Source organism: Festucalex cinctus, chromosome 15, assembly GCF_051991245.1.
Source record: "Festucalex cinctus isolate MCC-2025b chromosome 15, RoL_Fcin_1.0, whole genome shotgun sequence".
Taxonomy (NCBI): Eukaryota; Metazoa; Chordata; class Actinopteri; order Syngnathiformes; family Syngnathidae; genus Festucalex; species Festucalex cinctus.
The window spans coordinates 9275622-9288021 of record NC_135425.1 but is presented as its reverse complement, the minus strand read 5'-3'; the positions used below and the strand labels follow the sequence as shown (position 1 = coordinate 9288021).

Below are 12400 nucleotides of genomic sequence, written 5' to 3'. Positions count from 1 at the left end.
TATTTTTTTTATGAACAGACGTTAAGACAATATAAAGTCAATTTGAATAAAAACTACAAACAGGAAATGTACTGAGAAAAGAACCATGAGGTACCAACTTGATGGCCTTGTGGAAAGCAGCTAACAGAGAGACCTGGTTCAGTTGTGAACACATTTTTGTTGCATGTTTTATTTTATGAAAGGTATTTGACCAAGACATATTCCTATACTGACGTTCCATGTAGAAAAATATAATCTTAACACCAATAACACTGAATTTAATACAGGTTAAAGACACCAGTATTAAAAGATGCGCAACGGTACCATTTAGCCCCACACTTTATTCCAACATGTTTATGCTAACCTCTTCACAAATTCAACGTGTCATTAAAAGTTTCCTATCATATGTAGATTAATAACTTTCCACAACAACCTACAAACGTTTGTTTCGCATTTAGAACATCTTGACCATTAATACCAACAAACTATCATTCCCTGCACTGTGTGTTTTGGGGCCAAATGTAAACAACAAAAATCCCTACATCTTGAACCTGAGTCGATTAGTCCTGTTCCACATGCTGTAGCCGCGACAAGCGCCCATGACGCTGGCAGGCGTGGGTCGCGCAATGGTGGAGAACGGCAAGGAGTTGATGCAAATGCCGGGGCTTTCCATCCTCAGCGAGGACAGGTGGCTGTCATTAACGAGGCCGAAGACCTCGAGGTAATGCAGCGCGGGGAATGTGTTCCTGAGGTCACTGCAGGCACAACTCAAAAAGTTAATTGGAACGGCTGCTCAAAATGAGCGCGGCGCGGACGGCGGGTGGAACCTACGTGAGCGCGGCAATGTGAATGTGGTAGCAGCGGCTCAGGGACAGATGCTGCAGATGTTTGAGCTCGGAGAGCACGGCGAAGCAGTCGACCATCAGCTGAGTGCTGTCACTGGAGTGGAGGAATACACATGAAACACAGGAAGAACTTGCTAAAAATATCTAGACTGTTTTTACAATAACAATAACCAAACATGATGTTGGACCATGTTTGACACACTGTCTCTTTTAAGTTGCACTTCTTGGTGGTGTCTTACATTGTGCTAGCTTAGCTAGCATCTCCATCATTCACATGCACTTGAAGGCTCTGTGACGATTTAAACATTTGAGTTTGATACATTTAGCTTTGTCAGCTGCACTCCTTTTCTTTGTGGTCCAACCTTTGCCTTTCTGTGATCTCTTTGTTTGACTGTGCCTCATATGACTGTGCGAAGCTAAGCTAACACCAACTCCGAGCGTACTGCTTGGCTGTTGGTGGTGCCCAGAGGGGCGGAGGAGAGTGAGCGCGAGCAATTGAGCATGATTGTATGATCCACTCTGTATGAAATAGTCGCCCAAACGGTCCATGATTCAGGCCAACCATGTGGGAAAATTCACACGCTCGAGGCTAGTCACAATATCGTCGTTATGTTCACAATATTAAAAAGCTACACATATGTTAAAAAAAATATATACATATTAAAAAAAAAAAAAAAAAAAGTCAGGTTGAGTTCCATTTGTGCAGTTATAGCACCCTCTGGTGGCTCGTTTTTAGTGAAGTTTAATTTTCATATAGGGATGTTTTGTCCTTCTATGTTTAAAATCACTAATTGTCAGATGGGGGGATTGTAATATGCTTGTGAAGCGAGTCAATAAGTGGAGGAACTCAATGTGTGCTTGCATTAGGTGAGTAAGTGCCTCAATACTAAGTGTTATTCGAGAGTGGAGGTATTGCTTATGTACAAAAGCACAATATTGTGCTTTCTTGTTTTACAATATTGTGAACTTTTTTAGATATCGCCAACCTCCCCACAGTATTGTGGTAATTCAGTATCATGTATCATGAACTTCATATCCTGATAATATCGTATCGTGATATTTGGATATCGTTTCATCCCTACTAGTCACTGTAGATTTGATTTTGGTGTTTTGGAAATGAATCCGCAGGGTAAAAATAGCACCCTCTGGTGGCCCACTAGGAATTGTCCCACCACTCCAGACTGCTCAGGCCAGACCTGGACTATCTAAACATGGTGTTATGATCAATTTTGCTTATGGAAGATCAATAAAGCAGACAAATCCACACATTTTTATGCCTCTCAGAGGGCGGCCATTTTGCCACTTGCTGTTGACTGAAAAAGGCATCATATCACCAATGCTCAGGGCTTAGTGTCTAATAAAAGACAGCGGCTACTGGAATCCAACAATAGATAAAAAATAGAAGTGCTAAAATTGAATGTTTGTGTGGAGACTTGATGATGAACATAAACATACCTCAAATCTAGTGTCTTAATATCAGGACATCTTGAAACCAAGACCTTCACATCTAGAAAGAGAGAAAACGCAAAAAATAAATAAATAAATAAAAATAAAAAGACACAAAATGCATCAAATAACAGATGACAATTTGAATAAACAGACCTCCCGCACTCACCATCTAGTGTGAGGCAATCTCTGTATCCGCCGATGTTGAGGTGCGTAACAGTGGGGCAGACGTGACTGACCACACTCTTCACATGATCGCAGCTGAAGTGACACCATGATATGTTCAACTGCTCTACTCTGTACGAAGGAGACAACCCAAGGAAATCAAGATGAAGGTGTTCTGTCGCATGGGATGGGGTGTTTGTCATGGAGAATGGACCTGGAGCAGGATTGCAGCATGTGAGCCAGAGGGTCAGCAGAGAAGTCGGAGCAGCCACTCAGGTTGAGCTGCCGTAGACGCACATTCTGGGCCAGACTACTGCGGGAGAAATTCGAGTGTCAACATCCACACAGAGTTTACAATTCTGTCATTAGCATCCATTCCAACAGTGATAAACTGTAGCAAGCTGCTGATGCCTACAACTACACATGTCGTGAGGAAAGAACTAACCTGATAATGTTGTCAGAGAGTTGCAGACCCTCCAGACTAAGACACTCTAACAGATTACAGTTACAGATGATGCTCTCAAGGGTGGATGTGCTGATGATGGAGCTGGAAAGGTCCATTTCAGCAACCTGCAATGTGCTAATGGGGACAACAAAAGTTCAAACAACTGACTTGAAGAAGACAGACATTTAAAGTATCTCACAAAAGTGAGTACACCCCTCAAACTATTGTAAAAATTTTATTGTACCCGTTTGTGGAACAACACTGAAGAAAGAAGACTTTTGCTTAGGGCTGGAAATCGATTCAGATTTCCAAAATCGATTCGATTCGTTATTTGAAGGAGAAACACACCCGAAGTCGATGCTAACTTCCCGTTAACACTAGGCTAGCGATGTTTTGAAAACGAAGCGTGTTTTGTATTTAAATATACAGTGGATGTAATTCTTAACGTTGTGTATTTAGTTTTACAGTTAACTCCAACTGTGGTTTCATTAAACAGCTTAAAGGATGCTTAGGGGACAACAGAATAACCAGAATAACATACGCTACACACTTGCTAGCTGCTAATGCTATGCAAATAAAATGGTGCATTCAGGGTACTTTCACAGCGTCGTAAAATTTGGCTCTCTTTGTTAACGTTTTAAGGGGAGAATAATTGTCCATTTAGCTCAATTGGTCGATTGTTTTGGCTGATGTTTGAAGGCCAATAATCGGCCAATTATAATCGTCGGGCGATTAATCGGTCAGGCCCTATTTGGCACATTAATTTACGGGGGGGAAAAAAACTAATAAAAGTATCGATTCATGGTTTTATGAATCAATATTGGGCTATGAAAAGGAATATCGATTCAATATTGATATTTTAGACCCAGCCCTACTTTTGCTACACACCACATAATGAAGTAACATGAGCCCAATTAGCCATTTTCTCTCCCCACCATCATGTGACTTGGTGTTAAAGGCTTTTAGCTCAATCTCAAACCTTATAATGGAATTCAATATTGCACAGTGGTCGTGACAACACAGTACAAGATACCAAACCCTTCCCAGTTGCTCCTATTGGGTATGAGATCTTCGACCAATCTGTGCTTTTTTTTGTGCAATAGTTCAGCATTTACTCGTCTTTTATTGTTTCTATTGTAATAAGTAAACCCTGATATTTTACTCTTCTATTGTATGGTTGAGACAGTCTTGCACATCCAAGATAAAAAGGTTCATGACTGATTAACTTTCTAGCCAATCTGGTAACTCACTAAATGCCGATGGACAAGCCACATTTCCCTAAACTCACCAAATGCCCGTTAAGTGCAGGTTGTTTATGAAAGAGCGAGGGCATCGTAACCTGCGCACCCCCGTCTTCAACACCTGCTGGAGTGCTGGACCCATATTGTTCACCCCCTCCAGATCTGCACTCTGCCACAACGACTCATCAAACCTGGAAGACACAGAAGAGTTGACCATCAACTGCAAGGATTGTCAAAGTGTGGGTTTCCTTTAGTGGAAGTGGTTCTCAAACTTTTCACAACCAAGTACGACCTGGGGAAAAAAAAAAAAAAAAAAAAAAAATGTTCTTCAAGTACCACCATAATGACACACATTTAAATACAGTAGCTTAGTAGGTGTAACTGTCCACAAAAAAATGCCCAACCAATACAGATTGTTCTTAGCCTGATGCAGATTTTGGCAGAAAACAAAAAACAAAACTCTTTCTTGATTAAATTAACTTAAAACAAAAAAGCGACTAGCATTTAGGAAAATTTAACCAGAGACTTATAGCAACATAAGTTTGTCATCGTGTTCCCAAGGCACCGTTGAATCCAACTGTGGTGGCATAATGATATACATGATTTAGAACAGAGGTATCAAACATCAGGCCCGCAAAGGGGTTTAATCCGGCCCGCGAGACGACTTTGTAAAGTTAAAAAAAAAATTAAAATAAAAAATTGTAATGTCGGACCATTAAACAGCCAGCCACAATCAAATATATAAACTTGTAATTTCCAAAGCAGTCCTCAGATGAGTAATGTAACTTGTACACAGAATCACCCCGGAAGTCATTATTTTACACACAACATAAAGTTATGGTTTGTTTATTTTTTATTTTTTTTTAAATCATAGACCAACATAAACGTGTTAAATATGACACAAATTCAATTACGGGTAACACAAATGCATATGACAAGGATTAACATCCTTTTGACTTCATTAACTGTGCGACACAATGCATTTTGGGAACTATATTTATACAAAACAGGTAGATTTAACACTTCCGAAACTCATACAGGCAAAGTGTTGCCGCGTTTCATTTACATTTGTGTTATTTTTTAACAATAGATTACAGTTGAGCTCCGTAATTTAGGGCTGGCCCAAAAATCGTAAAAATCTGCGTATAATTGACGTCAATTGTTTTTAAGTTATATACCATTATTTTACCGATCCGGCCCACTTAGTAATATATTTTCCTCCATGCGGCCCCTGAGCTAATATGAGTTTGACACCCCTGATTTAGAAGAAAAACAAAGTCACAAAGAAGAAATCTGATGTTATGTCGAATACTGTAGAGCTGTGTGATGAAGTGTAAATAAAGTCAATCAAAAAAGAAATACAAGACTGACTGTTGAGCTTCGGCGATCGGTAGCGCAACAAAGTTAAGCTAGATGCTAATGCAAACGCTAGTGACTCACTTTCTGTCACTTAGTATTTAATCAGCAAGCTAATATCTTGCTACAAAAGCAAGAGTGCTGCAACTTTCGTAATACTTAACAGCCTAACTCAGAGATGTTCGTGTTGTAACATTCCCATAAAAGGCAACGCATGAAGAAAATTAAGAATGAAATGATGGAAGAAAACAAGTCATACAGTAACTTCATCATTTCTCAAACGGTTTTCATGAAGCTTACTTTTTGGTCAACTCTAAAGGGCGTGCTCTCAACACAGAAGAAAATCCATCCTTGATTCTTTTTTTACATCTATGAACATGAAACACTTGTACGAGCTTTAACGCCGCCATGGACAAGGACGTGTCAGAGCTAGCAAATGTTTATAAGGTATAGCAAATCGCTTCTCTCCCAGAATGCATTGCTGAATACTTTTAATTGATAAGGTTAAAAGGACGTTAATCGTTGTCAGATGTGCTTCTGTTTGCAGTATTTTACTGTTTTATGTGTAACATTATGTTTCACCTTGTTTTTATTTTATAACAAACCATGACTTTAACTCATTTGCTCCCAATAACGTGTAAATACGTTTTTGTTTTGTTTTTTAAATGTAAGTGTCCCAAAAACGTATTTATAAGATTTTTTTTTTTTTTTTTTTTTTTTTTAATGCTTGAGCATACAGAAGGCTTTGATGCAGCCTCTCAACTGCAAAGAACGGTTGCAGAAATGGTTGTTACACAAACGGCCAGCAGGTGGCAGCAGAGCAAAGGAGATCAACCACGGCCATCTAGAAAAAAAGCTAAATTACTTAGAATTTTAAATAGATTTGTGAAAACTGATGAAACGTAGCTCTCTTCTAATGCTAATTGCTGCAAAATGGAAACAAATAGAAACACTTTTTTTTTGATTTAAAAAAAAAAAAAAAAAAAAAAAAAAATGCTTTTATAGCAATTGAACACAATATTCTGTGGGCCTTGCAAAATCAGTCAAAATCCAGTAAAACAGCCGGGAGCGAACGGGATTGTTTCTGTGAAAATGGCTGGGAGTCAATGAATTAACTTGTAACAGTGACATCCAGGGCAATTCCTTGTATTGCTAACAAAATCGTAAATGGACTGCTTATGATATAAAATTGAAGATTAACTTTGTTTTGAAAGACAGTTCATACTTCATAGTATGACCTTATTAACATTTAAGGTACCGGTACCTGTAAGGATGGATACAAGGTAATGTAGATTTCTGTGTATCAAGTATTGAGACCAGTGTTACTTGTGTACAACTGCTGTGAATGGTGAGTACATAAAAGGTTTAAAAAAAAATAAATAAATAAATAAAAATAAAATTAAAAAAAATCTGCAACTGGCCACCGATTAAACATAAGCCCTGAATTAAAGTGTATTGCACATAAAGCTTAAACAAAAAAATGTTTCAAAAGTATTTTTTTTAAAAAGAGCCGTCTATAAGTACAATTCAGTTGTATTTCACTTTTAGGTTCAAAATGCAATTCATCTAATTTTTTTTTTAACATTTTAGGTACAATTGAACTGTTATCGCCAATAGATTTTGATTGAAGGATTATGCAAGTACAGGGTTTATTCCCCCCCATTTTATTTTTCTGTAATACTTGTGAACCGCTCATCTACTTTACTATATATACACAAATAGGTACACAAGTTAAAACAAATAGCTCAGTGAGGGTTTCTAAATAAAAAGTCTTGGCACTGCTAATTAATAATCAGCCACTCAGAACTGAATGATCAGACGTATGATTTGTCATCACTAACTCAAGACTTACACCAAGCGATGCCAGCGTCTGCAAATGACTGACGTCCTGAGGAGGTCGTGCAGAGGGAGGAAAAAGAGGATCCTGAGGATCAACTCATCTGGAAGGTGGTCCCATGAAATGCCTGCAGGACATAGTCAATACATGGAAGATTAATAAGAGGTGGCAAAATATACGATTAAGTCAAGCTCTGTCTTGCCTGATACGGAGTCTTTCCTCTTCCTTGATCGTCTGGAAATAGCAAAAGGCTTGCCGTCATTCTCTTTGCCCTTGCATGCACTGTGTATGTGTCCAGGTGACCACTGTTGAATGAGCTCCGTCGGGGTGCATTCAGTGTCCAGGCATTCAGTGAGGGAGTCCGGCCACTTGCGCTTGCTCTTCCTCTCGCCCTGGCACAACATGGAGCCTTGGACGTCGAGGCAGAGCAAATCCTGCAGAGGCACGCTGCGAGGAAAAAAACATTAATAAGCATTTTGGATTGGATTCTTCATGCCGATCAAGTCTGACAATATTTCGTCCATTTTTGTTTAAAATCTGTGGAAGACGCGAGTTCGTTTGGGAGCTTTTTTTCTGCAAGATAGCTTTGCCCGCCATGTTGAGACAAACTTTTGACCGCGCAAAATACAGAAAAAGTCATTTGAACTACTAAAGCAAACGTGCATTCAACTTTTAGGACAACTTACACTAACAACGACTCAATATGCAACTTGTTCCCACCGGTATAAAGTTTATTAAACTAAGGAGAACGAGTAGGTTGGGTGGATGACTCGCCGACAACAAAGCGCGGTCGGTTGCGTAAAGGGTAAATCCTGGTCATTTTGCAATCTGGCAATTTTAGAGGGACGTATTGCTCGATGCACTTTTAACATTACACATTCACAAACTAGGACTTTGTTCAGCACTAGCCAAATAGCCATTCAAGAACCGGAACACCTCCGAGATAGCAGAGTCGAGCACAAATAAATTAAAAATAAAATAAATAACCATACCTGTCTCCTGGCATCGCCTCCGCTTCAGGGGAATAAAGTGCCAAAAGTTGAAAAACAGCATGCACTGGAGACGAATACTACCATTACTACTGCTACCCTCCAACTAGGATACTTTTAAACTCAGCGCCAGATGCAGGGCGCCTTGCACCTTTACGTCACTTACCCCGCGCATATTCTGCATCCGTTCTCAGCAGCAGATTGTTCTGCGCATGCGCACTCTCAATCAATTCTACCATAAAGAACGCGAATTAACGGATAATCAGCCACACGCAGCTCATTTAGGGGTTATTGCAAAAGAGTAAAGAATGTTTTTTTCATTTTATTTTATACACTCATCTCAGAAGTTTTAGTCATTACATTGCTGCAATTACAAGTGATTATTATTTTTTTAAGTACAGTAATATGGGACCACAAACAATTTAAATGTAGGCTAAATATGCAGGGTGACTGTTCATGCCTGTGCTGTTTAAAGGAAAGTCAAACGTAAAGTAACATCCACCTATTTTTATCCATCTCAGGAGGCGGCCATTTTGCCACTTGCTGTCAACTGAAAATAACATCACAGTTTCTCAGGGCTCAGCTAATGACATACTATTTGAATAGGTCGCTTGCACATGTCGTCACTTCCGCCTCGGATTTCTCGGAGTCGCCATGCTGGGTGGCCTCCATTTACGTAGCGATTCGGTCTAACACGTATCTATCACGTTTGTTTTCTGCGTTTAAAATGGTACATTGTTGCTGCATCGTTGGCTGTTCGAACAAAGCCAAGGGGGAAAATGGTCGGTCTTTTTTCCGAATTCCGAAAATAATTAGGAACCAGGGCCTGGGGACAGAGGAGTGCGGACTCTGGAGGGAAGTCGTTACTTTGGGCTCGTGTGTGCAGCGATCACTTTGTGAGCGGTAAGCTTGTTTACCTTTATTTAATGCATGAGGATTAATAACGTTTCGACCGCCCATATATGGGCAAGTTGCTTATGTTTTGGATTCATGAGCAAGCAAGTTCGGTAGTACAAGCTGGCTAGCGGACGTTAGCCGAAAGCTAACATCGAACATTTTCACCCAAGTAGTGCCAGTGCAAAGTGTTTACTGCTGAAATTGGATTGATTAGTCTTGGGCTTTTAATGCCGATAACATGTTTTTTGGTGGCAAAATGTAAACTTGGAAAAAAAAGAGACAGAAGGGGCTGATGCAAGAAAACAGACCCCCGGTAGCCTACACATCATGCTAAAGAACTTATTCACGGCCACCCTACTGCGGTAAAATAACCAGTCTTTCCATATTTTATTTGTTTATATATTTGTTTATTTTAACAGGTCGCCCTGCGCCCGTTTTTCTGTCCAATCATCCCGACTGGGCTCCAACATTAAAGTTGGGTCCCAAGTTACAACATCTATGTCTCAGCCCAGTCGGTGCCAAGAGATATGAACGTGCACAGGAGAGACAAGCAAAGAAAAGACGACTCGAAGTGGCAGAGATTGTTGCAGTTATGCAGCCAGATGGCTCCAGTAACCTGTACCCTCAAGTACTGCTGACATCATTGACTCTGGTATGCCACTCAGAATTCATTACATGATATATTGTATGCATGAGTGAATGTATGTGTTTGTTTGTGTGTGTACACGCACCTTATATTTTAGAGACATTTGGAAGTGTTTATAGAAATAAGTATTTGCCTGTAGCAATGTTCATACATTAAAAAATGCAACAAAATGTGTACATTTCTTTTACACTGACAAAAAAACTATACTACTTTACTATATTAAACCTATTACTGGTACCGTATTTTTTTGTGATTTTTTTCTTTATTTTTTTCTTGAGGGATCTCATGCCACACCGACTTGATTGCCAATGACATGATGGAAACGAAGGCGAGCATCAAAGCATTGGAGGAGGACAACATGCGACTGTTTGTTTGGCGCTAATAAAGGCAGCGTTTATACAAATTCTATTGTTGGGTTTGTTTACAAAGCTATACATAAGACAAATGACAGGATTTGACTCAATGTGCAATATGGTCCCTCTTAAAGTAATGGCATAAATCTCTATTATTTCTAAAAGCACAAAAATGAAGTGAATAATGATTAGATGTAGTAATTTCAGGGTTAAAAATTGAACTGTTAATTAATGTAGTTTATTTTAGCACAGGTGCCTACCATCCTGAGATGACGGTATGATGTAATGTTGATGGGGTACGCAATGACTTTCATTATACTATGTACAGAGGAAAAAGTTGCTCTCTTTTAAATTTGTTTAATGTAAGACAAGTACCAGTACTGTGTTACAGTTTTCCCAATAATCCTTGTTTCACACTTGTCACAAAACCACTGTCCTTTTGGCAGTCTAGATTGGCACACTTCAAGTGATATCATTTGATTTTACAATCTGCTGCAGCACAAAAAACTACTTTATTCCGCATCTTTGAAGTACATGAGCAAGTGGTAGGTGACAGCGGCTGAGCAGGAACACTGGAAGTCCACTGCTGATCTAGTAAATGCTCTCCCGAGCAGTTCAGGTAAGGAGGGGATTTTGGGGAAAAAAAAACTCTGGCTTTTCCAACTGGCCAAAACGAGCGATCTGGGTGGACTCGCTCAATCACACTTTGTCCACACCACAAAGTCGCAGAAGTCCGTCCAGTTAAACTCATCTGTGCCTGAATCTGAAAATATTACAAACATTGTAATGAAAATATGAAACATAGAATTAAATAAGAAACTACAAAAAGTAAAGCCATACATACCTGGTAATACTATTGGTGTTGTCGTGACAAGTGATGGGAATTGTTGCCATCTGGCACCAGACAGAAATTTGGTGTTGTGACAGCCTCCTTAACCGTGAGATCATAAGAAAAGCTGTCAGTATGCTCAGTAGTTACCATGAACACGTTTTATTGTACTGGAAACTGAAACTAAAAATACGTCCTCTGAGAGTGGTTAACCTTAACCATTCAGATTAAGTAACATGTAACTAGTGAAAGGGTAGCATTAAATTTAATTAAGCCACGGGGAGGCTGTGCAGTTACTTTTTATTCTTATACGCTCTGCCATATTTGCCTGTTATAAAATTATTAGAAAAACCACATCAGGTAAACCCAGCTGTGCATGTAAACACAATGATAACAGGAAGCCTGAGAACAAATCAACATTTTTGTGTGCAGAATTACCAACACCATGTGGTTTACTTACGTGCAACAGCAACCGTTTCTTCTGAGGCGATGTTAAAGTTTACACTCTGTATCCACCCGCTTACAAAATAATTGTAAGCCTCCGGGGATTTGTTGGCGTGTTATGGAGCATGTTGTCAACACGAGGTAGGGAAAGATGTCCAGAGATGTCACATTTGGCCAGCAAGCTTTCTCCGTCAAAAAAAAAATCACCCTTGGTCAGGACGTAATTAGGATCAATCCCGCCACACAGAGACACCTTCTGCCTGTATCGTTGTTTTTGATCTTCCGGTAAATCGTGAAAATACTGCGAAAATTACATCAGGTTGATAAGCTCTACCGTGTAACTCGCGAGTGTACCTTGTGAACCGGCGGACACCCAATATGGCGCCCGAAGGAAAAACTCCCATGATGCATTACGATGTGCAAGCGACCTATAGACTGCCAATGCGGCTTACTCGTTGGAAGAAGTGAAGCCACCAGCGGCCATCTTACATTGCCGTTCACTATGGCAGCCTAACTTGAATTCATTGATTTCTCCACGCCGTTTTCACGCAATATTCTGCCTCTATGGGGAAAATGTCACCGTATATGACATACAGTTGTACCAATTGGTCTGGGAGAAGCGCTATATTTTCTCTTATAAGGCTTTGTGTGCTTCTCAAAGATTCGACTGCATCATGTTGTCAGCAGTAAAATTTAATATTTTGTCCAGAATAAATTTGACAAATTCACTATTTTTCATGTACAATACCTTTAAAAACAAACTTTTCAACTTGCTGCTGAGGAAGTAGGTAATGACCAATCATAGCACAGTTTGCTGACCACACCCAGAACACAGGTGAGCCATGATTGGTCATTACCTACGTCTTCAGCACAGGTGATGTCATCTTCAGTCGACAGAAACCGGGAAAAAATAGTTATATTATAAAGA

General features: G+C 39.6%; 1 protein-coding gene and 2 long non-coding RNA genes across 3 annotated transcripts; 1 reads left to right on the top strand and 2 right to left on the bottom strand.

The window, feature by feature from the left end:
* Positions 1–137: 137 nt before the first annotated feature.
* On the bottom strand, positions 138–8497 carry skp2 (S-phase kinase-associated protein 2, E3 ubiquitin protein ligase). Its single transcript, XM_077498600.1, has 10 exons — positions 8307–8497; positions 7517–7761; positions 7330–7441; positions 4169–4312; positions 2881–3015; positions 2650–2748; positions 2440–2567; positions 2280–2331; positions 811–918; positions 138–734 (listed from the first exon to the last, which is right to left on the bottom strand). The coding sequence occupies exons 1-10, from the start codon at positions 8318–8320 to the stop codon at positions 518–520; spliced, it is 1254 nt and encodes a 417-aa protein (XP_077354726.1). The 5' UTR covers positions 8321–8497; the 3' UTR covers positions 138–517.
* A 349-nt stretch (positions 8498–8846) lies between these two features.
* Positions 8847–10249, top strand: LOC144002915 (uncharacterized). The gene is made up of 3 exons (XR_013278840.1): positions 8847–9206; positions 9620–9852; positions 10125–10249. It is a non-coding gene; the product is annotated as an uncharacterized LOC144002915 (long non-coding RNA).
* Positions 10116–11893, bottom strand: LOC144002916 (uncharacterized). The gene is made up of 3 exons (XR_013278841.1): positions 11489–11893; positions 11044–11130; positions 10116–10962 (listed from the first exon to the last, which is right to left on the bottom strand). It is a non-coding gene; the product is annotated as an uncharacterized LOC144002916 (long non-coding RNA).
* Positions 11894–12400: the final 507 nt, after the last annotated feature.